This window comes from Perna viridis, chromosome 10 (assembly GCF_037379345.1).
Source record: "Perna viridis isolate PV_CMFRI_1.1 ecotype Kerala chromosome 10, ASM3737934v1, whole genome shotgun sequence".
In the NCBI taxonomy this organism is placed as follows: domain Eukaryota; kingdom Metazoa; phylum Mollusca; class Bivalvia; order Mytilida; family Mytilidae; genus Perna; species Perna viridis.
In genome coordinates this window covers 25,842,871-25,870,788 of record NC_142454.1, presented here as the reverse complement: position 1 = coordinate 25,870,788, position 27,918 = coordinate 25,842,871, and the positions used below count along the sequence as shown (strand labels likewise).

Sequence of the window (27,918 nt, the reverse complement as noted above, 5' to 3'; positions counted from 1 at the left end):
TAATATATTAAACCTTTGTTGGATCTCCCTTTGGAGTCCTAAAACAGTAACTATATTCTTTCAAGCACATCTACATATGATGCCCAACCTTTCTATAAAATTTCATCAAAATCCCTTCAGCGGCTTAGGAGAAGTTGCACTGACAAGAAATGTGGTCAGACAAGCAGCAAGCAGACAGACATATATGCCCACCTCCTCCCCAACCCCGGAACTTTGTTTGGGGGTATATTTAAATCATAGGAAAAGTTTCGAATTTTTTTAACAGACAATACGAAATAATCTGGTTTTGGCCATTTTAACAAGCGTAAACCTCCAGGAACCAGGCTATTTTGTATAACCTGTTCATAAATCAGAAACAATCCTAAATATTTTGTTTGTACATTGAAGTTTTCAATATCCCAAATTTTGAAAAATGAAATATGACAGGGTTACCAAGGAAATAACTTTCACTGCTATATAAGAAATAATAACAAACAACAAATATTTTATTTTGCTTGTCAGTATATGCCAAGCTAGCAGACAACACATTTCAGCTTCAAAGCCATGACATAAAACACAGAAACATTCAGTCTTAATGCCAGCATTAATTATAGAAGTTCTTTTGTCTACTGTAAATTTAATCATCACAGCACCATATTGTTCCCTATGTCTTGTAACATTTTTATGCAAAAAAGTCTTTTTAAGAATAGTACACAAGTTAAGATTAGTAGTTATTTTTTTCCATTTTCATGAGAATCAATTATCCTGGTAATGATATTTTTTCATTCTTTTTCAAATTTTGAAATCGTAAGTTAATAAGAATTTCTGTCTCCAAACAATACTTAGAAATCTAAATTTAAATCTGAAGTTTAGCAACCATATTCATTAGAAATTAGTACAAAAAACTTGACCTGAACAAAGAATCTGCATCACATTTAAAAGTACTAGTATAACAGTTAAAATGGATTTATAGTACTAGAAGAGCATATTTTAGAGTATGGGTCATGACTTGGTGTAGGCTGTGGGGTTTGTGACTTTGAAAGTAGATAGGACAAAAACAAATACAAAATAACACATATCACAAAAACAGTTTGAAATATAAACATCATTCGTATCGTTCTTTCCAGCCTTCTGTTCCCTTCTATTAACTGGTCAATCTACAATAAAATGTATACATTATATTTTATTACACTTCAGGATAGTGAAACCTGTCTTAAATGACCCCTAAATAAATAAAAAACAACCTGTCTAAACCAGACATTTTTTAGGTCTTTTCATATCAATTATAAATGTGTGTGTATTTTTAACTCAGTTTTACTGAACCAAACAAATTTTCCAGTCCAAAAGGGTTCATAATAGGTAAGTTTCCAAGAGCGGATTCAGGATTTTAACTTAAGGGGGTGCAAAGTTAAATGTTTGCCAAGCGGAGGGAGGCGAAACATTTTTTTACCTTAAATTTTGGAAATATTCTTCAATATAGATATCTTTTGTGGTAAAAATAGCAAGAAATTAAAGTTTCAACCTAAAACCGCCTAAATCTACCCCTGACAACCAAGTGTAATATTTTTATTAAGTACCAGTCCATATAACATCCAGACACTGCCTAATGTAGAGGTGACTCATGGTGTAAAAAAACCTACCAAACAAACAATGCTTTTTCAGTCTACATATGCTATACTTTCACATAACAATAATCATTTCTGCATTCAGACCTGGACTTTTGAGAAACCATACATTTAACTCCAATGAAAATTAACCAAATGAAACCAAATCAAGAGCGATAACTCTTGCGAAGTGCTAATTTCATGTACAATCAATACAAAAGACTGGTTTTGTGGCCTGTTACCATTACTGAGTTAAAAATAAAAATTTGGTGGGTTTATAACATGCATGAATCATCTCCTGTCTGATTTTTATAAAGACTTCTACTTAATAACTCCAAAAGGCCTAGTTTGCTCCATTTAACCCAGTCAAATGTGTTTTTTCCTGATGATCTAGGAAACAGTGCTGAAATAATATTTTGCGTTTTCTTCTCAAATTCTCATTGAATTATGAATTCTTAGGTATTATCATAACAAGGTCTGCATTTTATTGTTCACTTCCAGGAAATGAAAATGCTGTATCGCTATGCAAAATCTATTTCCATGCTTTTCTTATTATTTTTATTCAGTAGAACTAGATATTTGTCATTTTTTATCAGTATTTTTCAGAAAAATATATTTTAATTTAACATTGAACTCAAAGCTATGTTAATGAAGAATCTCTATGCATTTGTCTATGCATTTGAATGGGAGATGAGGACCCATTCTCATGAAATCATGGAATCATGTGACGAGACTTACATATCCTATTATGACTATTCTGAATATTTTAAACATTCAAAGAAATTATTGCAATCAAACAGTTCGTTCTCACTTGCCTCATATGATGAAACAAATATAAACTAAACCCAGAGTAAACAAAAAACCTCACTAAACCAGGCAATTTTTAAATCCCTTCATGGCAGTTTAAATGTATTTTAAACCTACATTAACCATGCACTTGTATAATCAAACAAATTCTGAAGTCCAAAAAGACACACATTTCACTGTATTTTCATTTATCAAGTGATTGTACTCCTTAAGAAAACACCATCAGTAATTTCCATAGACAACATATTGCCACATTATCTGTGATGTAATCAATACAAAGAACAAAGCCTAAGTTTTTGCCAGGAAGTATCACTGCAGATCAGTACTGTCCAGACCCCTTAAGTACAAATCCATATAAAATTCAAACACTGCAAATTGAAGAGGTGAGTCATGGTGAAGAAAAACCACCCAAAATAAATGTTTTTCTTTCAAACAGATCTGTATTTCTTTTTTTTTAGATCTCCCGTTTTTATCAACCAAATCCTGAAAAATAACTCCAATTTCATACACAATTTATATAATTTTCTATCTCAAAAGTGCTACAACTGAACTAAGACTTATTATGGGGTCTACAACTGTTTCAGAATTAGGTTTTACATGCATGAATCACCCCTTGTCTGATTTTTACAAGGATTGCTACTTTAATGCTGATGAATTAGTACAAGATGCAACTTTATGTCTGTCTACCTGTTCCATTCTAGATATGTATAATTCACGAGACAAGTTTTTTTATCTTTGGTAGTAAAAAGTAAAATAATATGAGTCCAAAACATTTCCCTTTTTATATCAAATGATCAGGTTAGCACCGATTAATGTAAAATTACTTTAATGAAAGCACATACCTTTTGATTTAGTTCTAAAAATTGGTCATTGGATGATACTGCGGAGGATAAACTTTCTTGTGAACCATTCTTATGGACCTGGCTGCATTTTAGTCTGGAAAAAAAAAGATGTGTGTGTGTATTCTTACGCCTCAATTCAGATAAAGCCTTATGAAAAATGAATACAATTTCTTATTATCAACAATTTCTTACAGCATGTCAGGATTCTTAAAAAAAAAACCCCAATTTTCAATTCTCTGCTATGCCTTTGCCGACACACTACCAGTGAAGAAAGGAAATGATATTAGTACAGAGATGGTTCCATTCAGAATGGTATTGACAAGATACATTCTTAACAGGTACATTTTCAAGATTTGACAATATAAATTAATTCATGGGATAATACATTCTTGAATCTAATTAGAACAGGAGTTCAAATACACTTCCAAGAATGAAAGGTCCTTTTTTGAATCTTAAATTCAAGGTCCACTAGAAGAAAGTGAAAGGGCCTCAATAAAGAGTAAACATAAAGTATGATGGGTCGAAGACCTAGGTAAATACAATACAACATGCCCACTAGTTATTGCATCTGGGGATTCATGCAGACTTGACATTTGAATTTGGAGGTACAGGTTTTTTTTTAAGGGTACAAATTAGCTGACACACCAAGACTAATATTTATCTTCTGATGCAATCAAATATTTTTCTTGAATGCTGATGTGTTTTGACAATGTTTTGCTATTCAGAAGATGTACCTGACAGAAAGATTGAAATCAAAATTGAATATTGAAAACATGGCAAATGAATGAACACTTTGACTTGAGATTTTGTACATACATGATTTTCATTGCACTTGCAAGATATACTGCAGTACTTGAATGGGCATGCTGCAATTACAATGGTCCTAGACCTAGGACCAGTGCTTATTTGAACATCTGCTAAAAAATTCATATGCCATAATCAATGATTCTTCCCTAGCATCAGAGATAACATTACCTATGTTCCATTATATTCTCCCTGGGAACAGTTCTCCACAACTGTGTAAGGTTCTCTGTTGCTTCACTTGTAAGTTCCATGGCCATGATTAAAAACTTGTCCTTAGATACTGTGTTATAACCTACAACATAAATGAAGGAGATCCATTATTTCAGGTATGATTTTAAAATGTCAACAAAAAAAAAAGCAGAAATTTTCAAAATTGACAGTTAATATAAAGTAAAAAAAAACCAATCTTAACAGTAAAATTCAGATCTGAAATAGGGGAATTCCGCTTAAAAGTGGAAAAAATGAAGTGTGTTGTCTGTTTATTACTACCCAAGACATTTTGCATGTCCTGTTAAGCTGTGAATATTTAACAATTTAACGAGTAATTACTGAATAGGAATTACACAGCTATGATATTTTACTCTCGGAACAATCTTAACTTGTACAAGTTGTGGGGCTGAGTATACTCCCACCCATTCCATAAAAATTGCTATGTCACACAAAACTAGAATTTAGCATCTAATATCAACCAAAATCAAATACAATGTGCAAAATTTGAAATTAATTCATCCATTCAGAGCTGAAATGATTGCAACAAAATTAAAAAGATGATTCCAATATGATGAGTTTCTATTTTCAGATACATGTACATGCCTCATTTCTGTATGTCTGACTTTTTTCAGAAGACATATTTGTTGTCTGGTTTAAATAGAACTAAACATTTAGTAATACCTTGCTGTAAATACACATGGACCTCTACAGATGACCCAGCCTTAACAATACCAGCACTTGGTCTTACTCTGTATTTCTCTGGAGAGGTAGTCTTTACCTATAATAAAAATTGGATCAAGTACATGTAAAACAATTCAAACACCTTGGTAAACTGCAATGGAAGTAATTTATTTGAGTATTGACATGTTTAACAGTCTAGGATGGCATCTTACAGATAGTCACTATACATAATAAATCTGTTTAAAGTATACAATTGCATTATTTTAACAAACATCAATTTTAAAATTAATAAAGCATGAAGGCTTCATTCCTTGTGGTGTACCTGGTAGAACCTCTTTGTGCTGGATTTCGCTTTTTATTTCGATATTTTTGGTTTTGAGTACTTCTTGTAGATAATAATATTCTTAAGATCTTCTTTTGTTGCATTTCATTCTAATGTTGTTGATGAAAAGTATCTCGTTGAAACCTTTGTACAGCATATCGAAATTTTCAATACTAATATGATGTGTACTTGTGTATTTCTTACACCAATGTGCTCTATTGAAACAACTGATCCATCAGGAGTCCTCTTTGGAATGCAAAGGTATATGTGATTACAAGATGAACTTTATTAATGTTTTTAGATAAACTATTTACCATGTCTTGAATTTCTAAATATATATCTGCCTTTTGCATAAACACATGTAAATTGTATATACAGTCAAACCTCGATATGTCAAACTCGGATTAATCAAAATCTCGGATAACTCGAACTGATTACAAAGTTCCAGCAAAACTCCCCATACTCCAATACAATTTTACCTTGGATCACTCGAACTCGGATGAATTGAAACCTCGGATAACTCGAGGTAATCAATCAGTCCCCTTGATAGGACTTTGAGGTTAATTTACCATGATGCCTCTAAGTCAACTAATTAGTCTGAGAACTAATTGCTTCATTACAAACCATGATCGAAGTGTGTTTTAACAACAATCAGCGTGGCTTTTAAAATTAATTTGTTAACACTCTTTATGGTTTGATTTGTTTATTTAATTAATTCAAAATTGTGTGTGTTGTTTAAAGAAACGAATTGTATTAATAACATGTCGGAATTTGCACTAACAGTGATATCGGATATTTTGATATAAAAATCTTTAAAATACAGAAGAATGTAATGGTATCCGACTATTTAATGAAACATCAGACATACGATAGTAAGGGTATTTCAACGACTACATTCGTTTTGCTAGTAAATTTGAAATTTTTATCGTAATAATGTAGAGCACATGGTTTGACGATACTCCTGATTATGAATCAAACAAAGCAGCATGTTATGAACTATGACATTTTTGGTGTAGAAAAAATAAAAAGGAAATTTCACTAAAACACTCAGTGCTGTTCAGTATTTCAAACATGATATACAACATACAAAAAAATATCTTCTGATATGAAACGCAAGACATTACAAAGTACCATGTAAAGTGAAGTACATGTACAAGCACAAAAAATGATGTAAAAACAGAAACAATCATTGACCAAACTACTAGTATTTCTGGTTTATCCTCCACCTCGAATTACTCGAACCTCGGATAACTTGAACATTTTTGCATGGTCCCTTTGACTCAACAAGGTTCGACTGTACCATTCTATTCCAATTTTCGATATTCTTTATTTTTTTTCAAACTACTTTAAAGAATAAACAAAAATAAATTTCAAATAGCAACTTTATCTTCTTCCTCACTGACATGATCTGTTTTTCTTTTCAATATTTTAACGACAGAACACCACAATGTCTGTAATATGTATAAATATTAATATAGGTCTCTCTAACCACTTCTAAGATTTCCATTACTTTACATGTTAAACAAGTAATTTTCAATGTTTCAGGACAAATGACACCTTAAAGTTGCATACCATTACACAGCTTGGCAAAATAAGGCTTTCAAAATCATTACTCTAATGGTACGATGTCTGTAGAAAATCTTCACAAAATTTACTTAATTAAAAAATACTGAAAATCCACATTTTTACCTGTTCTGCTAACTGACAGCATGGAGGAAAATTACTCACACATGTAAACAATATTGATACATTTTTGTAGTAAATAACATATATGATTTTAAAGTACACATTCTCAGCCTTATTTTGACTACTTTTAAGCAGACTACACACAAATAATGCACTTACAATGCATAGTTCTAGGTTCAGTGTGTTTTTGGTACTACATAGAGGGGAGGTGGCCATTTGACCCGGAAGTGGTTAGTGAGACCATAGTTTTTCATGACCTATTACCTTATAAGCAATGGAGTATGGAAGAGTATTTTTCAGAGCAATCACATCAAATGTTTCTTTGCCAGACTCATCAGTGGTGAATAACAGCTCATCACCAGGGCTGAAAAAAAAAATGAATGAATATTTCATAATGATGTCTACTTTATTTCATGTTGTTAATGTTTACTTTGTATACAGTCAGCATTGGGATTTTAGGATGGGGAAAATGAAATATCGTATTCTTACATTTGTAGTCAATTTCACAAGAAATCGTAAGTGTAAAATTAGTCCGTAGTTATCACGCTACAATGCTTAGATCAATTATGAGTTCATAATTTATGACAAATCTTGAACTTACTATTTTTTGTGTAAAGGACTGCAGACCCTTTAATTTACACCAACAAAAAATATTTAACCAAAAAAAGACTACACTCGCCCTTGATAATGCAAATGGGCGCATTTGTCATTTTCTGTACTTGTTTTTCTGTGACAGTGACATTACAATACAAAAGTTTGGGAGAAATTCTTGCTGGCATGATGCAATTGACAGGGCATATCTGTAAAAAACGTTTTTGTGAGTTTGTAACATTCAAATATTGCAATGTGATTAAAGCCTGTCACAGACATGATTATACAAAGCCAACAAGAATCTGAAATTGACAAAAACATTAGTAAATATACAGTAAAAAACAGAAATGTTATGGAAAATCTTGAATCTTAATAAAACTGATACCAATTTAAATTGGAAAAAAAAACCTCAGTCATGTGGTGCACACTAATAACTTGAGAAGCAAGTTTTTTTTCAAGTGTGCACATACAATGAGGTTATTTCAAATATACCAAAAAATATTACATTCATTCTTAAAATTCAATGTTTAATTCAAAATTAAACTTTAAATTTAAATTAAAAAAAAATCAACAAACAAGTTTATAGGATGTCACAATCACATGGTAACATTACATCTATAAGATAACAAAAACATGTCACCCAATCAGAAGAGATGTTACATCCAAAATTAAATTATTTCCAAGTGTTATTGGTTGTTCTTATATAAAATATCTAAACCTGAATGTGAAACTATACATATACTGCATTAAAATACCTTATTGTCAGCAATCTACCAACAAAACTATTGTCTTCTGTCCTTCTCTGGTGGGAACTTCTGATACTGGATTTGTTTGGACTTGATGGCTATATTAATGAACAGAAAACAAAATTACATGTATATAATTCCATTATGCACCAAATACACATGGATTTAAAAATATAATATTGACTGAGGCTGACTTTTGAGGTCAATATTATAAAGTGTAAGAGGTCCAAATAAGGGGTATATTGACTATGCAAAAAGATTTTATCAATAGCACTGCAAATCAATTCAAAAGTATAAAACATATAGACAAAAGAACAATGTTTAACAGTCAACATTCAAACAAACAGTACGTAAAAAAAAACAACACTGGAAAACTCAACAATTGTAACATCAAATCTTACTGGTGGATATACATCTATCTTGATCTATATTTGAAACAAGTAGGGAATATCATTAAAAAAGAAACTTGTCTAGTATATATCTATACTGTATAAGTACATATGCATTATATCTTTCATGACGGAAAAGAAACTAAGCCAATGAGATGTCAAGATTAATGTTACGTTGTGTACAGCTCTTAAAGGTTCATGTATCCTAAGTGCACGTAAGCATTTATTTATTGTGTGCTTTTTCAGTGTTTATTGTGCATGCATTTAAAACAATGCTAGAAGTTAGCGTTTTAAAAGCAATACAACCCATTGGAATGCACAATAAAAGCATTTATTTAATTGAAATCTAGAATGTGTACATTCCAATGCAGAGTAGTCATGAATGCTTAACAATAACCCATGTCAGTATTCCCAAATAATACCAGTAATTACAGTTCGCCAAAAAAAGGGTGATTTCTGTTCTCAAAGTTTTACACTTTGTACAATATCTACATTCTTTTATCATCCTTTTAAACAAATCATCTATCATTTTGCATTCAAAGCTAGAACTGTGGTGTGATAAAATGTGTGTTGTTCCAGTCTAGGTATCAAGCAGAATACTTGAATGTTCCAAGCAGTGTAATTATAGGTTTCACAATGAGTGAAAGATAAATAACCTAAAATATCTACACAAGTTATTTAATGTCACCATCATAACAAATAAGCTTCATTGAGTAAGTTATGCTGTTTAAATTAAATAAAGCGAGTTGATAATTTCGGATATTTAACTGTCATGAGTAAAAAACTTTTTCCTCTATGAAATATTTGGCCGCTTGAAATTCTACTTCTGTCATGGCAGAAATTCTAGCAATTATCCATCTATAAAATCACCAAATGTCACAGTAGAACAACATAGGAAACATCAAAATGTCACACTTGACCAATCAGATTTTATAGGCAATGTGATACAATCATACAACCACCTAAGAGTAATCAAGGGAATCAAGGTTATAGTGGTAATCAAAAGAATTTAATCCAGGGACAAAGACCAGACATGGAAAACAGACATACACAACAAAGAACATAAAGTAACTAAAATCATACATACAAAGTAACAAAAGTAAATGAGCAACTCGGACTCCACTAAAAACTGGGAGCATGGACCAGGTGCACCGGTAGGGTAAGCGTCCTCTGCTTTTCTTGAAACACCCACCAAGTTGCTCATAACAGTGAGGTTTTAATATCATTTGTTCATATTACGTACATTAACTATTGTGTAAAATCTCAAACATCTAGCCGTCCTAAGAAGCGAAAAAAAAAATGACTTAATCAAAGAGAATATTCTTTACAAATGTTTTATAAAAAGATTTGGTGAATATTGCCTACTCAATAGAAGAGGACACTGGTTGAAAAATAAAGCTGACTCTTTTGGTTTCATGACTTATCAATTCTTTGTTAAATGTGTTTGTAAGCTTACTTTAGCATTAAGATAATTTACTTAGTCATAAGCAGCAATACAATTTTAAAACGTACATTCATCATGTTAATAATCTAAAAACTGTCAGACAATGGAAAATTAACATGGTAAACATCTACTCATGTTGGAAGTGTAGAGTATGTTAAAGCAAAGGACAATTCATTACTACATTATCAATGATTATTGCCATAAATATGCTTGAGCTGACAAAAAGACAAAAAATAAATTTAAGTAAATATGACCATCAAAAATCTATTAATTGCTTTTTTGCTTATGAAATAATTGGCTGTTTTCATTGACAACAGTACAGCCTTCATTTGTTAAAATGTCACCTTTGAGACTACACAATTTTTTTTGCAGTATTACTGAGGGTGATCTAATAAAGAAAGAGGACTGAGAAGACACAATATGGCATCTTTAATTGCTATACTGTCTTGTGGCTTATGGTGATATGCATTACAATGAATGAATTTAAATGTTTGCATAACGGGATGATGGTTAATCATGGCAATATTTGAGTTTGGCAGTTGAACAAGGGGTAATATACCATGTATACTGAGAGATAACTGTACATGATTCCTTAGTTTCTAACAATAATTTCCATTCCCACTCCACAGCAGGGAGAAAGGAAGTTATCAGTTAGAAAGAACACAGATAACAAGAAACGCAAAATAGAATCACAATACGGTAGATTTAGAAGGATAGGTTTACCAGTAAATTTGTAAGAGTAATCAAGAGAACCAAGGTTATAGCGGTAATCAAAAGAATGCAATCCAGGAACAAAGACCAGACATGGAAAACAGACACACACACAACAAAGAACATAGAGTAACTAAAATCATATATACAAAGTAACAAAAGTAAATGAGCAACTCGGACTCCACTAAAAACAGGGAGTATGGACCAGGTGCACCGGTAGGGAAAGCGTCTTCTGCTTTTCTTGAAACACCTGCCGAGTTGCAGGTCTGGGGTAGACAAACAAGGAAAGGAAAACTATGACCCGCTAAATAAATCAGTTTTTATGGTGCAGATGGATACACCATAACGATCCACGAGTTCATGACAACCATAAAACTTCTGTAGTGATGACTTCAGTCTTCCAGAAGCCTATTTGTTAAAATTCTAGCGTGATACAAAAAGTTTGCTTAGTTTCGGCAAGCTCTGGCATAACGTATGAGTTGTGATGTGAACACTCTATACGCAGGTGCTGAAGGGATGCTGCCACAGATGAAGCCATGTTTGTTCAGCATAAAGTTACATATACCTGTGTTTTGGTGGGTGAGACAGCAGAAGTATTCAAGTTTTCCTGAACATCTTTCATCTGGTCTTGGTCTGCAAATGTTACCTGGATAGTAAACATGGTACAGACATAAAGACACATCCAAACAAGTAAAATAAAATCAATCAGTTCAGAATAAACAAGCATTAGTAACCATGGTAACAGTTATTTAGACCAACAAAATTCTGAGTCACATGTTTTCACATTGAAAATTCCTTCATTATGTTCACAAAATGCCTCTATCTATGGCAAACATATCAAAACTAGCAGATCTGTGCTGATGAGTCTGACAAGGTCAATATTTCAGAAAAAATATCTATACTATTCATGGACATAAAAATCTTTATCATTTCTTGCTTATTTGTGAAATTACTAAAGCTCCCCATTTCTTTAAATTCACTGTAAACAGATAAAGTTTGACAGTATCTGATTTTCTGTTGTTACCATTTGCACTTCAGTATTCTTGAGGGAAGTCATTGTAAAAAAAATCATTTTATGTGCATACTGTTTATTATGTTTTTTTTTTTTTGTTTTTTTTTTTATTTTCATCCAGGAATAAATGGTACACCATAAAAAAAAACAAGCATTACTTTTTAATTCAGTTATAAATCATTTTACAACTATCAGTGTCCATTGCTTTTGAAAATTAATAAGTATCTTTACTGTACACAAATTTCAGAATATTTTTAACATGAGAACAATATCTATCTCATATAAAACCTTTTTTCCTTTAGCTTTGTTTTCCTCTTCAAGTCTGTCTTCTAGAGGAACATAAACAAACTTAAACTTGTCCTGAAAGACAGGAAAAAAATTATTAGATAATAAAAATATCGTCAAGTCATTACGTATCAGTCTTTCTAAAAATCAGACAGAAGGTGATTCATGCATGTCGAAAATCCACCAAAGTCAGTCTTATTTCTTGTTCAGAAAAAGTTACTGATCACATAACCAGTCTTACTTTTTCTTTTGTTTGTTGCACTTTTGAGATAAAAATTATATAGATTGTACATGAAATTTGCACTTTGGAAGAGTTATCGTTCTTGATTCAGCTTCATTTGGTTGAATTCAGTGGGATATGAATGTATTATTTTTTTAGAAGCGCAGATCTGGATGCAGAAAAGATTGTTGTATGTGAAAGTATAGCATAAGTAGACTGAAAAAGCATCATTTGTTTGGTGGAATGAATCACTTTACCATTGGCACTGTCTGTACTTTATATGGACTGGTGCTTAATTTTTCACATCTTAATATCATAAAAAAATTAATGTATTATTTAGAGCATGGCACCATTAATTTTACTTAATGCAAGGGCCAAAAAAAATCCTTCTTTAGATATCAACATTTTGTTATACTCTTTTTTTTTTACATAAAACTTTATTCAGTGAAATTATAAATAGCCTCTTTCTGCGAAGATGATTTGTAGAAAAATGTTCTATAGAAATGCATCAATTGGGAATTTAGGTTTTTTTTATAAGAAGACAAATAGATAAGTGACAACAATTGCTTTGTAAAATATGAGTGAATGTTAGAAAATAGGACATCTAATTGGACATTAAATGATACCCTGCCATGTTGCAAATGATTCTTTACAGTAAAACAATTTAAAATGGCCATAACTTTTGTGTAAATATTCCAATCAAACCCACATTCAAACTTCATCTGCATTATCTTATTTTTTCAACCTATAAGTCAATGTGGAGTATAAGTCGAATCGCTGAATTTTGACTAAAATCTACAAAAAGCAGATAAGTCGAATTTGCCAGATAAGTCGAGGGTCAGACATGTATGTTTGGTCTTCGATGTTAACTGTAGGAGTCCGCATAAGTTTTTTTCAAATCATATTATTCAAGAGAATCAACTTTAAATGATATCCTTAAGTTTGTTAGTATTTTTAACAGAGCATTTTTTAAATTAATTTTATTATTTTTATTTAATTCCATGTCACTTGCTCTGATATTGAAACACAAAGATTGTAAACGGTTTGATTAGCATTGACGGTTTTTGTTTTCGTAAGATGTGTGATTGCAGTTTAGACCATTTATGAAAGAAAACAATAAATATAATGTAATCATTTCTAATGAAATCACTTGAAGATGAACTTTTTTGTAGAAAAATCCTTATGTAAGTCGAGGCTGACATTTTGCTGAAAAAAAATTGACTTATAGTCCGAAAACATATGGTAGATGATACTTAATATCTACACAAAGTTTTAAAATAGACCCCTTCAATATCTTTTCAAGTTATTACCTGGAAACCATTGGGGTATGAACAGGAGGAGAGACATATAGACAAAACTTTTTGGAAAGTATCACATTATATTTTTTATTTAAAATTCTATAGTGAGCTAATCCAAATTAACATTTAGAAAAATTAAAGAATGATCCACTTTAAGCAATGTGCTATGTTAAGATTCAATTTTCAACCAGAGAACTTACAGTTCCTCCCATATGTTCTAATAGTTGGTCTTTGTTAATATATGCCTGTGCATCACTTCTGGTTATAAATTTGATCTTCTTCACTGCATCAGCACTCAACCAAGTTTTTATAATTTTCCAAGCAGCTGAAAGGTATCATATATATATGTATTGAATGCTTTTTCTGATGTAATTATATATAGTTCAAAACGTTGGAAAAATCTACTTGAATTCAATAGAAAAGATTAAGTACATGTACATTGTACAATGAATAAATGAATAATGCTCATTTTCATTTGTTTTATTTTTTTATTGATTTTTTTTTTAATTTAAAGGATAAACAAATTTCCCTATTCACTTTCTATGTTTGTGCTGATCTCCCACACTGAGGAAAAAATCAGAAATAACTTGTAAAAGACTAACAGAACAGCTTTAAAACAGGGGGTATAAAAAGTACATACCATTAAATAACCAAGGCATTTCATAGATCAACATCACATCTACAAAAAGTAAAAAATATATTCAGCAAAACATTAAGATTTAAAAAAAAAGTGAATAAAAATTTGATTGCATTGCTGCCTTTCCTTCCAATCATAGATACTTACACATATAAATTTCACTTTAATTAGATAATGGTAAAAATGGTTGTTTTAATGAAATCTCAAGCCATTATTTTGTCAACATGAACATGATGAACTAAAAATAACTTTTGAAAACCATAACATTTTTAAAACTTATATTCGTACAAATACATACATCAACAGACACACACACACATAAATAAATTTGACCATCAAACGCTTTCTAGTTTTATCTCAAGTAATTTATTCATAACCCACATAATATACATTCATAGTGGCCAACAATTAACCCACTCAAAAGATATAAATTTTAAGGAATAAATATGGAACTGCATCTCTATCTACATTTTGTATACAAAAAGTCCCTGTGATAAATAAATGGTTTCAAATGATGCTTACTTAATAAAGTAGGATAGTATATCTTGAAGCAGGTAATCACAAATTTGATTAAGTCCATGTCCTGAAAGAATAATAATAATAATTTTATCATCCAAATCAAACTAATTCTAAGTTTAAACTATCTTTTACATTCACTTATAAAATTAAAAAACGAGAGTGTTACAAGTAGCCACATCACCCCTTGCAGAGGAAGTCAAAGCTAGACCATGATATGAATACACAAACATCTATTATTGTAAAATAGCAGCACATCTTAAGGATAAATGAAAGAAAAAAAGTAACATCAAAAATAAGAACTTGAACAAAGAGGATATACCTACAACCATGATCAAGCTCTCTCACAAACATGACTTATTCACAAACATCTTTCATCATATTACTAACTTGGTTCAGAAATTAAAGTAAGAATTATTGAGTTTCAATTAAGTAGGTGGGTAAAGAACAGAATAACCTGGTCAAAAAATTTAAGTTAAGGAGGTAGACCTAGAGTAAGTGACATAACTCTTAAAATCAGTGATATGTTTGTATCATATTCAATTTCACCAAGGCCTTTCAAGCTTTCCTTAGAAACAGAGTGAAATCTGTCCAAGTTACTTTGATGCTTACATGAGATTGATGTAAAATGGTGAATACAAACGTTCTAATAATTTATAAGAGTTGTATCCCTTATCCTAGGTCTACCTCCTCAATGTGCATCTACGAAATGTTCCTGTTGTGTCACATGCACAAAAACATTTAAGTCCTATGACACATGTAAATCAGGGATCTCCATGGATCAAAATGAACACATGGCTCACTCTCCGGTAGGACAAATTTTCATTGTGGCATGTGTCCTTTCACACAGAAAATAAACTGCCAAAGAAAGTATGATAAAGGTTGAATGAGACGTATTTAATAGCACAAGCTTCAACATAGAAATTTATAATCAACAAATATGGTAAATCTGTACTGTCTAACTCAGTATATTAAGGAGAAGTTTTCCCTACCCTATACCCTTGACCATAGGTCCACAGCTCTAGAGAAAGTAAAATGACTAGTATGTGTGATCATTTTGTTGGTGCCATTAAAAAATTTTTTTTTTATAATTTAACCACAAGAACTTAGACAGAACAAGTTAAATGTTGTTTTCATTTGAATCTGTATCATTAAACAATATTTTAGAGCTTTTGGAAGTCAATCCATCACCCTTTTGAAAAAATTAAAGCAAACTGGGTTGCTTTTCTGTGTCAGATAAATGCCCAGATCATTAAGACATTGTTTCCCCTCTCCGTTCTTTCTCAAATTTAATTCAACTCCTGATACTTTCTACATTTTATTAAATGAAAAGTTTTCAAATTTTATTCATGAAAAAACAGTAGAAATCATTCAGCTTATTTGAATCTTATTGATTTTGCCGATGGTGATAATCCTGAATTTGACCGATCCAAGATTTGTTTACACAGGCGTTTCATTCCCTGACACATTAAACCCCTGGAAATTGCCAATCAAAACATTGTATTACCGTTATAATAAACACACACCACAATCATATTGATTTATTACAGGTATAAGTGATTAATAAACACGCATAACTGGGAAATACAGTGCCAATTTGTAATGTGTGACACAAATTTGAATACATGGCGCACATCAAATGAACACAAGGAGCTCGTTTTGAATTTATGGCGCAAGGAAAGTAACACATGGCACAGCCCCATTCATAAAGGTGATGGAGAACCCTGGTAAATATGTTGAATCAACATTGTGGTGTATATTTTAAGCACATGTAGTGACTAACAATCCTACAAAGTTTGTTAGAAATCTGACCTGCAGTCTACAAGGAGTTGCATCCACCAAATATGTAATATAAAATTTGTCAATCAACATTTCAAAAAGGCCAAGTACATATTGTGACTGACAATCCAAACGAATTATGATTTGACCAATGGTTTATGAGAAGTTACTATAGTGCTGCAAAAATGACACATACATGTGTGCAAAAACATTTACAACCATTTCATTCAATTAAAATTTGTAAAAACAAAATGACCTCGTAACAGGACCAAGTACATATTGTGACCAAGAAACCAATATAATTTTGAATGTAGCTTCGGTCTCAGAGAAGTTGTATTCATAAATGATTATGATTAGAAGACAGATAGATACAATGCCATACTCCCAACACAAAAATATTCAATAAACAAAATGGAGCCTACATTTAAAAGAGATAAACAATCTACCAAAATATCTAAATCCCTCTATGTCTTTAATTTATTGCACTGAGTTATTGCACTATCAAAGTGTGGAAAGATAAACAGTAGTTTAAGCATTTATCAAAAGATGGGTTCATAAAGATCAGACTGTTTTCATTCTTCCAGCAAAACTGAATTAGTCCTTTTAAAGGCCACATTTGTTTCATACCATATGTATTTACCTTCATCCTCATAGAAAACCAATATCAGTTTGAAACACTTACTAAATTGCTTAACCCAGCATCTGCCATATCAAACACCAAAGTAATCTCGTTTTCTGGTTCTTCATTGTACTGTTTCTCTAAGTGCCATGCAAAAAACTTCTTCACATCAGACAGGGTGTTAGCATCTTTTTTATGCTCTTTGACCTTCACAAACACTGTAATAAATATCACATAAAACATTTTTGTTGTGATCTTGCAAACAATACACTGTTAAAAAGCTGACAGGATGTCCCCCACTTTAAAGGAAAAAAAAACACTGTTTCCATGTAAAAAACATTTTTATACTTTTAATTTTTGTTGCAGTATAAAAATAATAGCAGTGCAATGACTTGGCAAATACTCTGATATATGAATTTGGCTTAAACCAGTGAAAAACTTGATTCATAGATTGGTTTTATGTCAAGTCAGGGCACTTTTCTTCTCTTTATCACTATTCCAATTTCACATGCAGTGAGCTAAGACTCAGTATACTCACAGAGCTTTTTTCCATCTTTATCAACATTGTGGAAAAAAATTGCACCTCTCTCTAAAGCCCATTTAGGGAAAGATTCTTCTGTCAAATCTGAAAAAAGTAAAAAAAACAAACAATGATCTCAAGACTAACTACATAGCTGAAATATCAGTAGCAATAACTTTGAAAGGAACAAATGGCACTGTGGCTATTTAACCTGCACATGTTTCATGCATAAGCAATGTAACAACTGCAACCAAATCTTGAATCTTTACAGTTTGACAAAAATATCAATAATATATGTATCAACAAAATGAAAGGTCTATTGAAAAGATTTAAAAAAAAAAAAATTAAAAGATTGATATTGCAGTAAAAAGTTAGTAAACAATGCAAACCAGTATTAAATGAAAACTCCAAAGCAAGCCTGAAATTTAAATCAAAATAAAACAGTGATAGAATGGTGTCCCTGAAAATTATTTCTTGATTAAATTTCGTTGGGAGTAGTTAAGGTGGAGCTGCACAGGTTTGCAATTAATTGGACAAATGAACTGAGAATTAGACCAGTTGATTACTTTGTCATGTATATTGTACTTGTATCCCCAAAACTTTGTTTAAGTTTTGTATATACTATATATGAAGGCATTGTCATAACATGCAGTTTTTTATATGTATAACAGTGCCTGAAATGGCCGGTCGCCCACTAACAAAATGTGACCAGTTTTGTATTAGGGTGACTGAAAGTTCCCAAAAGACATGGAGTTGCTGCCCCCCCCAAAAAAAATGTTTGGGCTACCCCTCCCTTGTGCTAGAAAAATAAAAAATCATTGTCATTTCTTGTTTCTATTTTTTACCGCTTCTGTTGACAAAGGTAGATAACTTAGGTAAGTGATTAATTCGTCCCAGTGTGACTCGGACTATGTACAATACAACTCAACCAATACTGTTGTACGACAAAGCTTAGATATATAACGGCCTTGGTGATTGGTTAATAGCAATACATTTGAGCAATAGCAACAACATTCACAAATTGAATCAAAGGTTAATATCAAGGATGGTGGAGACAGGCCTGAAAGAATCATGTACTGATATAGTATAGTGGTTGATATAGTTATAGCCATGTCTAGTTTGGTAAATCTCGTACATTTCAGTGTAAACATTATTACGCTATGGATATTCATACTGTTACTACAATACTATAGCATTTTTTTTTAGTATTTCAAACTATGCACCAAATGTTGTACATGCACTGATTAAAACAGCTGGTGTTATCTAAATTCCAACACTTTGATTTTAGAGAGGTAAAGGATTAAAAATCTGGTTATTTTCAAAAACATTCTGCATAAATTTGATAATATAACTCAGTGGTTTTAAAGAAGTCAAAAGGCTTATTTTCCTATCAGAATACACACACACTTAGCTCTACAGATATGCAGCATACGCTTCTTTGAGAAGTCTTAAAATAAAAATTTTCCTTCTTTGTGGTGTTCTTACTTTTAGGATACATTTAGTGACAATAATAAATTGGTTCAAGTTTTTATTTGTTCCCTGTATTAATACAATTTGCCTTTGCTTGAATTACCTTTGTAATTTGAATGATTATTTCTTAGTTCATTTTCCCCAACTTTCAACCCCTACAAATTACATTTTTGTTTGGGCCAGCACCATGCAATTTGTGCCAGTGGCTTAGAATTTTCACTGGCCCAGAACAATTTTTTTCAAGCAAGCCTTTGGCTGGACCTCATTTCAGGCACCGTATAAGACTTAAGGATATATGCAATACTTTTATCTTTAAATTCACTTAATATAACACTGTACCTCTGATAGAAGTTTCTTTTCGCCATTTTAAAGCCTCGTGTAATCTGTCTGCAGCATCAGCCATGGTTTCAGATTTTCTGATGAACTGACTAACATACAAGTCATTATTCTTAACATTATCTACATCCCTCTGGTCATAAAGATTCTTTTCTAAAAAGTCTGTCACTGAATAAAAATTTAAGAGTTTAAGAAAGCTTAAAGGCAGACAGAACATTAACTACAAAGGTCAGTTCAAATTTAGTTTAAAGACAGGAAAGTATCAGACTTTTTCAAGTTTCAAATAGAAGGCTCACCTTAGGAAGGCCAAAAGTTCTCAATAAAGTGTCAATGAAAAGAGTTTGAGGTTCAGGACGTACATTTGTACATGTACATGTATGTGAAGAAATTTCAAAGGTCCTTAGTCAGAAATTGAGGACCCTGAACCTCAGAACCACATCAATTTGAACCCCTGCTACAGTATACTTACATAAATTATAAATCAAAAATAATTGCTCACAGAATATATATTATAATGCCCATGTACATACAGTCTATAAGTAGATTTTTTTGTAAGGGGCTCCAACAAAATTTACAGTAGCAATGACTTCTAATCCCCTGTATATTGGTGAAAGCATGAATACATGTAGCTTGAAATAAATTAAAGAATTCAGTTCTTGAAATACTGCTTGACTTTGTTTTCTTTTAATGGCAATACTTGTACATGTACATTTGTAGTTATAGAGTAGAAAGCATGAAGGTCTGAACTCACCACTGTACTTAGAATGGAAAACTTCTCTTAATTTGTCAGCATCAATTTCAGTAGCCTACAACATACATGTAAGTACAATAACATTGTAAATACACAAAATATAATGGAAAAGTATTGAAATGAAGAAACTTGATGTACATGTAAGCTTTTACTTTAGTGGAGACACAGTAGAGGAAAATAGCAATTGTGGAGAGTGGAGAATCTAATTCGTCTGATCCTGATTTTTTTTGCTGAATAATACAAAAAAAATACATCTACAATGTACCTGTTAACCCTTCTACCACTGGCAAATGATAGGAGGGTCTTCCACAAAACCAATGAAAAATTAAAAATCTCTCACATGAAATGTACAATTTGTTGGAGGTCATTGGTCATGTTGGTTAATAATACATGTACAATCGTGGAACCAATGTGCGCACAGCCTATGTTTCAATTATGGTGAAATTTGTGGGACCGCCGGACATGACCGGTACTTTTTGCCACCAGTCCAGTAAAATTTGTGTGATTTCTGGACAAGATGTCCAGTACATTTTTTTTAATTAGACGAGCCTCAACCAGGACCTCCAGTTTAAAGGCTAATTTAAATTGGATCAAAGAAATGATTTTTTCGGTCTGGCAGATAATTGTTCAGTCCAGCAGATTTTGTTAGGTTGCCGGACCAAATGTCCGACAGGTTGAAAAATGATTTCGCCAGGTCTGATGTTTTCACGCAATGTCACAACTACTGTATAATGAAAGTACAATCAGGCTCAATTCAAAGAATATTTGCTAAAAGGCTGAGGAAAAATCAACTGGTGAAAACTTTTCCTATAACTTTATTGATAAAAATTGGTTGATAAAAAGTGATTGTGAACATAATCAAAGTACATTAATCTTTAGTTTGAAAAAAATAAACTATGGTAATAAATCTTTAATTCAAACCTACATACAATTTATTGAAGCATGCGTGGAATCATTGGATATTTCTTCAGCTGACAAAGCAATGTCATGGTTTAGTAAACAATAAAAAACCAACTATCATTGCTGTTTCATACATGTCAGTTTATGGAACTTTAACACATGAAAGTCTCATATCTCAACTTTAATTTGGCATTTTAAATATAAAATCCTTTGTCTGTAACACTATTGTATTTAGAGTGGAAGTCTTAATAGAACGGACACCCCGTCCAGCTCTTTACTTTCTTTTCTGTGAAAAAAACAAAATGAATTGCTTAAATATGTGAAAATCTCCAAATGACATGATGAGACAGTTTCAATGAGGGCTAATCTCCAACATATATGAACTGTTCTTAAGGTTAACAGGTATAAATACAGCTTCAGATGAGTATAAAACAAGTTATTTTTTTTATTTGAATTTATGTTGGAATTTACAAATTGACAAAAAAAATAATTTGTAAAACTAACCCTTACTAAGCAGGTTAGTCATGTCGGCATATCCAAGTTTAAGACCTTAAGGTTAGTTGGAAAACAAAAGGCAAGGAAAATTTACTAACCCCCTTAGTAGGTTTTTATATTTTTTATTTTTTTGACTTATTTTCTTAAATCCAAAATAATCCCACATTCAAAAAATACCTTGTTATAAGAAAAATTTGATCCTTAAGTTTCATAAGTTAACAGGAGGGTTTGAAATTAGCAGAGTCCCACTCACCAATCACCACTAAAATTTGGTGTGGGCTACAAAATTTCTACTGTGATTGTAAAGAACAATACAAATTGGCTACCAACATTTAACATGTTCAAGTAGAGGGTTTCCAACTTTAGAAGACAAAATCTTTGGTTAAAATACTGATACAGGTATGATTTAGTCATACAAATGTTACCTATACAACATTATACTCACTACTGTAGTAAAAATATAAGTGTGATATGTTAGCAAAACAAAATCAGGATAATTGTGGTGTGTACTGTACAATGCACTTCAACATTCCAGTATACTGTAATTCCTTTTGGGATTCGGCGAATCCAAAAAGGGATTAAGTATACTGCAGTTTGCAGAAGATTCTAATTGCAACAAGACAATACAAGACAAGTTATGATTAAAGCACGTTAAAAAGTTCAAACCCTGGAATTTCAGAAACGTGAACCTTTTTTTTTCAGTTTAAAGCTTTCATAAAGACTTAGGGCTATATTTTCGTCACAAAGGCACGGGACAAAAGTGTAAACAAAGCCAAAATCAGCTGACTGAAAACACGTTCTTATTATTAACGAATAACGTCTCCTATCTTGAATATCTGCCTGTTTTCTCATTCATCTGAGTGAAATGGCAATAAAATTCGTCATAGTTACTGTTAAAAAACGAAGAAATTGAAAGTGGAAATTAAAAACAAAAAATATCAGTAATTTTGAACCTTGTCGCCTTCCGCCATTGTTGTTTATCGTCTGCTGATCGTTAAGGGAAATCACTCTTGAATTTCGCGGGTAATATCTTCATCTAAGACCCGAAAAATAATTTAATACAGAATTTAAATTATTGTTAAGCAATGTACGTTTTAATTCTGACTTTTTCCCGAATCCATTTTTCAGGTAGCCTACGATAAAACTCTTTTCAGAATAGTGCTATCGAAAAAAGGTTTAAACAAAATAAGCGCAGAGTTCTAATGATTGTCCAAAGAGCTCATGCACATAGTTTTTGAAAAAAAAATGTAGAACTTGAAAAAATGCTCAAAATAACTTTAAGTCGGACATCAAGTTAATATTAACACATGTATCAAGTGGCAATTTCCAACAACTTCTTTTTTTACAAAAAAGGAACGCTATGTCTGGTGTATCTTTTATTCTGTTTACTTGTTATACAATTGTTTTCAAAGTGAGTTTGCATGAATTTCATATGCAAGATGGGAAAACAATATTTCACTTATAAATATGATGTCCCAATTTTTTTTTATTTCTTTTATCTTTTCCGATTTTATACTCCAAGAAAATTTTAATGATTAGTTTAAGGAAAGCAGAAGGCTATTAATTACCGTATCGTACCGGTTCACCCGATCCATACATGTACTATGGGGTTTTTGCAGACTTCTGAATCAGCTGTAAACCTTTTGTGATTTTTTTTCTTTCATCTCCGTATTCTCTTGTTGCCACCATCTGCATTTTCTGTTTTGTATACATTTACATAATGTAAATTTATCCACGAGTTTTGGTTTTATTTCTTGATACATGTACATAAATGTAATACTTGCACAATGGCAACCTTCAGTTCTGTTTTTTTTTATTTGCTATGAACCTTTTCATGTTTCTGGCAGTCCTTAAAAAAGTGTTATCCAATAAAAAATTAGGGTGGTTAATTTTTATCCAATCGCTGTACACTATTGCCGACTTCTGTTTTCCATGACAGGTCAGCCGCAATCAATTTTAGTTCCCGTCTTTGAAGACGGGAATAAAATCAAATGGTAGTTTCAGCCTGATCAAAATATAAAAATGCTTTAAAGAAATTAATTGAGAATTTCTGAAATATATATATTAAATTCTTTCAATTCAGCGAGATGTTAGAAGAAGAAGAAAAAAAGAAAAACAAACTGAAGTATAATAATACAATTCCAATTGTTCGAATATGGTAAGTGAATACGGATACCCTTCTTTTACAAGTTATACAATGTACGATCGTTCGTCTGTCGTATGCACTTTACGAGACTTGAAGTTCGTCTATCGTGCAGCGTTTAGCATGAGTCTATGTGTTGTACATTACATGCGTGTGGGAACCTAGAGGAGTGTAGGGTAGTTGATATAGCTCCGAGCAGCATCAGACATTCAAAATTCACTCTAGAAGCTGCAGCTAATCCTCTCAGAAAATGCAAGAATCTTGCAGAGTCGCTAAGAAGTAAATGGTTTTACGCGTCGTTATCCGATTGTCTGATTGATTTGAATAATGTCCGAGAATTTCGAAAGGCCTGTCTGCTGCGATTAGTAAGAGAGGAAACGAACGTCTGCTGCTGCGTGGAGCTTGGGGTAGTCGATAAGTGTATATACTTCCGCGATGAACGGACAAATCGGCCATTTCCGCTACTGTAACAATAAAATAGCTTTTATTTCTTTTGCATTACAAGACAGGCCGAAGATGTACCGATTGGTCCTAGCTTGCTGAAGTACATTATTAAAAGAACATAGGCAAAACTTAGAAACAATCAGCGAAAGAAAACCCATTTAAATAAATGTTAAAGAATAAGATAATGAATTAAAACTAATAGTATGTGAATAAATTACATGTTTTTTAAAGAGTAATCAAGGCTAAAAACCACTTTCCATAGGCTTCTATGCTAATTTCACAATATTCAATGGCTTCTCTGGACTTTACCTTAACTTTAACCTGCAGAGGACTATATATCAGCATGATTCTACATATGTCAGCTCACAATCCTCAGAATGGCATGTGGGGTTAGCAGACTTGCAGTGCAGTACTGGTCACTGGAAGTGAAAGGTCTATAAATAGCATGGGAAATCCCAGTGTTTTCACAAGATAGGGGTATATTTAAAAATCATTATGGAGATTAGGCTTCACATCACAAGAAGCAAAATGCACCTATAAAATGTACAGAAATGTTTTTCCTTTCAGAAACTGTTTACATTTTTTAAATAAGATGAGAACTTTTTTCACAGCACTATGAGGAACAGGGGTAATTTCTGCGTAGGACTATTTTTGCGTACGTTCCAAATGCTCATTGGTTGAATTGGTGGTCTGTAACCTCAAGGCAACCAAGATTCTAGCGAAAATCAAAAGAATGCAATCCAAGGACAAAGACCAGACATGGAAAATAAACTATCACAACAAAGAACACAAATTAACCAAAATAATACATACAAAGGAACAAAAGTGAATGAGCACCTTGGACTCCACTACTCCACTAAAAACTGGTAGTATGGACCAGGTGCTCTGGCAAGGTAAGCGTCCCCTTCAAAATCATTCGAATAAACTAATACATAAACCTGTTGTTTATGATGATCAATTTGAATTTCATAGTTGGTGTGAGGTTGATCCCGTAGTTCTAATGATCGAAGACAACTTCTTTGTTGATCTATTCTCAAGTTTTTTTTTCATTTATATTAATACAAAATAGGATATTAATGCAACATTTCAATGATAGCAAGCCACGTAATGGTGAAAAAGTGGATGGTAAAATATTAAAAATGAAAACTATACTTTGGACTTTGCTGAAAATTGAACTTATTAATAATCTGTATTTTGTGGAACTTAACAACTGAGCAAAGTTTTAATAAAAAAAAATATTGATCCGTTTTCAAATTATCCTCTAGAAACTGTCGGGGACGGACAAACGGACAGACGGATGGACTTGCAACTTTTCGGAGGGTATCAAAAACATGTAATACCTCGCCACTTCGTGTGACAGGGAATAAATTGTCATGAACCATAACTTTTAAAGTTGTCGAAGCAGTACCTTTGTATTATTACTTTGAATATGCTATTCAAACTTAACATTTCGACTGAAAAAAAAGACGGCTCGATACAGTATAAAAACAATAAAGCTCATATGGTCATATAGGACAATAGCATCGATTATCTGTCTGAAAAAGTCGAGACTGTAGAAGCTATGAGAATAATTACGAGTGGGACAAAGTTGACTTCCAAGAAAAAAAACTCTACACCGAGACTGGGTGGGATAAAGTTGTGGACCGTAGAAAGAATCGTAAACTTATGATTCACAAAATGGTGCACAAGGCCGCCCCCGATTAACTTTGCAATTTTTTTCCAGATACGGTTTCCGACTACATCACCACTTTACTTGACGATCCAATATACATGTAACATGGCTGAAATTCGTAGGAGAACTAATCTTATTCGGGGAACTTCTTACCGCCCAGTGTTAAAATATGGAATTATTTGCCTCTCGATCGACATCCGTAAAACATCTTTAGAAACATTCATGATTGATTGATTGTTGGGGTTTAACGCCCGAGCAGCAATATTTCAGCTATATGAGAGAATGAACATGAAATGATGATGAAATGAAAAATGGGATGGGACACAAGGATAATAGGGTCGACAAATTTTGATTGCCACTAGAAATAGGGAGAGGTGGGTAGGGTCGGGAAATTATGGTGCTTTTTTTTTATTTTTTTTTTTTCAGTGAATGTGTTGTTTATTGATCATCACTTATAGTACTAGTGTTGTAAAAAAAGCTAGATTTTCCGTATTATAGCCTGACAACCCCAGCATGTAACACGCCAGGGGGTACCCTATTCCACCACCTGGGACACACAACCCAGTTGTTCTGTGGGCAGAGCGCCTAGCCTCCGGCTAGGTTTATGAGCACTATTTAGTCGCCTTTTACGACGAGCTTAGCGCTGCTGCAGGCCTATTCTTTTGACGCCCGCGCCTGCACGGGGCTAGAAAGAAACGTTCAAGAACTGTATTAAAGTTCAGAATGTAAAATGTCCGGCATATTTTTACATCGGCAGTAGAATCGGTCAAGTCCTCCATACAAGGTTGTGTATGTACAGCAGTTCTTTGAATGCGCATTTATTTACACGAAACCTTATAAAAGTAGATAACCCATACTGTACAAGCGGTCAATCAAAAAGGACAGCAAATTATCTACTTCACTGTAATAAGTATGCAGCCATTCAAGAAACATATCTATTTTACCTTGATATTTCTACAATTCCATTAACATCCAAAATATTGTTTCATGGGTCAGATGCTCTAACATTAGACCAAAACATACAGCTTTTTACAAATGTGCCAAAGTATTAATATACAGTTAAATATTTGTGAACACCTAAACACAATCATTGTACCTATAATGCATTTCAATCTTCAGTTTCTTTTTTTTTTACATATATCATATTCTATATGAAAGCATATTATTCAAAAGACTTGTTAGCGTGCCTAACTACTACGTTAGTTCAATACGTCCTTGTTTTAAGGAGACGGACACTGTATAAGCTCTGCTTGTGTTCGAATCCTTGCCATATAACTATTATATTGAGTGTATAATTATTGTAATTGTATTATTACTGGATAAAATATGTTTATACTAATAGACCTAAAAATAATCGAAAAACGAAACTAATCATATGTAGAAATTCAAAAGTATTGCATCTATAATAACTGCAACTATGTGCACCATAATATACAATAATGTACATCTACCAACTTAGTACATCGGTATGGAGTAATAAAAAAACGTAAGGGAGGGCGTATTCGTCATTTTATGAAAGTATGTGCAGATAACGTCCAGTATTTTCACTGCCGAAATGTCTGTTGTAAGGCAAACATCTCCAGGAGATCATGCATGCCAGTGAATGGGCTATATATGTACACAGGATCGAGTGCGTGGCTTGTAGGTCGTTGGTATGACCCCATCGAGCCACACTCGAGACCTAAAACTAGGACTTCGTGAACGTTTGAAAATTTGTGAAAACATGCGTATCGTATTACCTTGTGCTTAAAAAACTAATCTGCTGTTTAGTTATTTAAATGTATTGCTTTCGGAGTAGGTTTTAATGTTCTGACATAAAGAAAAATATATATATTGAAAAATTATTTCAAAGGGGACCAAGACACCTGTCCCTTCCACTCATTTGGATCCGCCTACAACTGTATGTAGCGGGTGGACAGTCCGGATAATGTGTCGAAGAAGGGGGGGTCATGCCTACATGTACCTACGGTCTGTTGCCTCTGTTACTTAGCACTATGAAAGCCCC

The 27,918-nt window shown here is 32.5% G+C and overlaps 1 protein-coding gene across 4 annotated transcripts; it reads right to left on the bottom strand.

Annotated features, from left to right (window-relative positions):
- Positions 1-467: 467 nt before the first annotated feature.
- On the bottom strand, positions 468-22,658 carry LOC148605143 (motile sperm domain-containing protein 2-like). 4 transcript variants are annotated; one of them, XM_088549063.1, is made up of 17 exons: positions 22,608-22,630; positions 21,189-21,445; positions 20,260-20,314; positions 19,512-19,676; positions 17,721-17,807; positions 17,246-17,400; positions 14,791-14,851; positions 14,272-14,310; positions 13,832-13,956; positions 12,117-12,188; positions 11,382-11,462; positions 8,282-8,370; positions 7,200-7,299; positions 4,928-5,024; positions 4,208-4,328; positions 3,233-3,326; positions 757-1,136 (listed from the first exon to the last, which is right to left on the bottom strand). In XM_088549063.1, the coding sequence occupies exons 4-17, from the start codon at positions 19,573-19,575 to the stop codon at positions 936-938; spliced, it is 1,386 nt and encodes a 461-aa protein (XP_088405189.1). In that variant the 5' UTR covers positions 19,576-19,676; positions 20,260-20,314; positions 21,189-21,445; positions 22,608-22,630; the 3' UTR covers positions 757-935. The 4 variants fall into 4 exon arrangements, with proteins under 4 accessions (XP_088405187.1, XP_088405189.1, XP_088405186.1 ...); XM_088549060.1 differs by lacking the exon at positions 21,189-21,445 and adding an exon at positions 8,674-8,697 and having other exon boundaries at positions 786-1,136; positions 22,608-22,658; XM_088549062.1 differs by lacking the exon at positions 22,608-22,630 and adding an exon at positions 8,674-8,697 and having other exon boundaries at positions 786-1,136; positions 21,189-21,265.
- Positions 22,659-27,918: the final 5,260 nt, after the last annotated feature.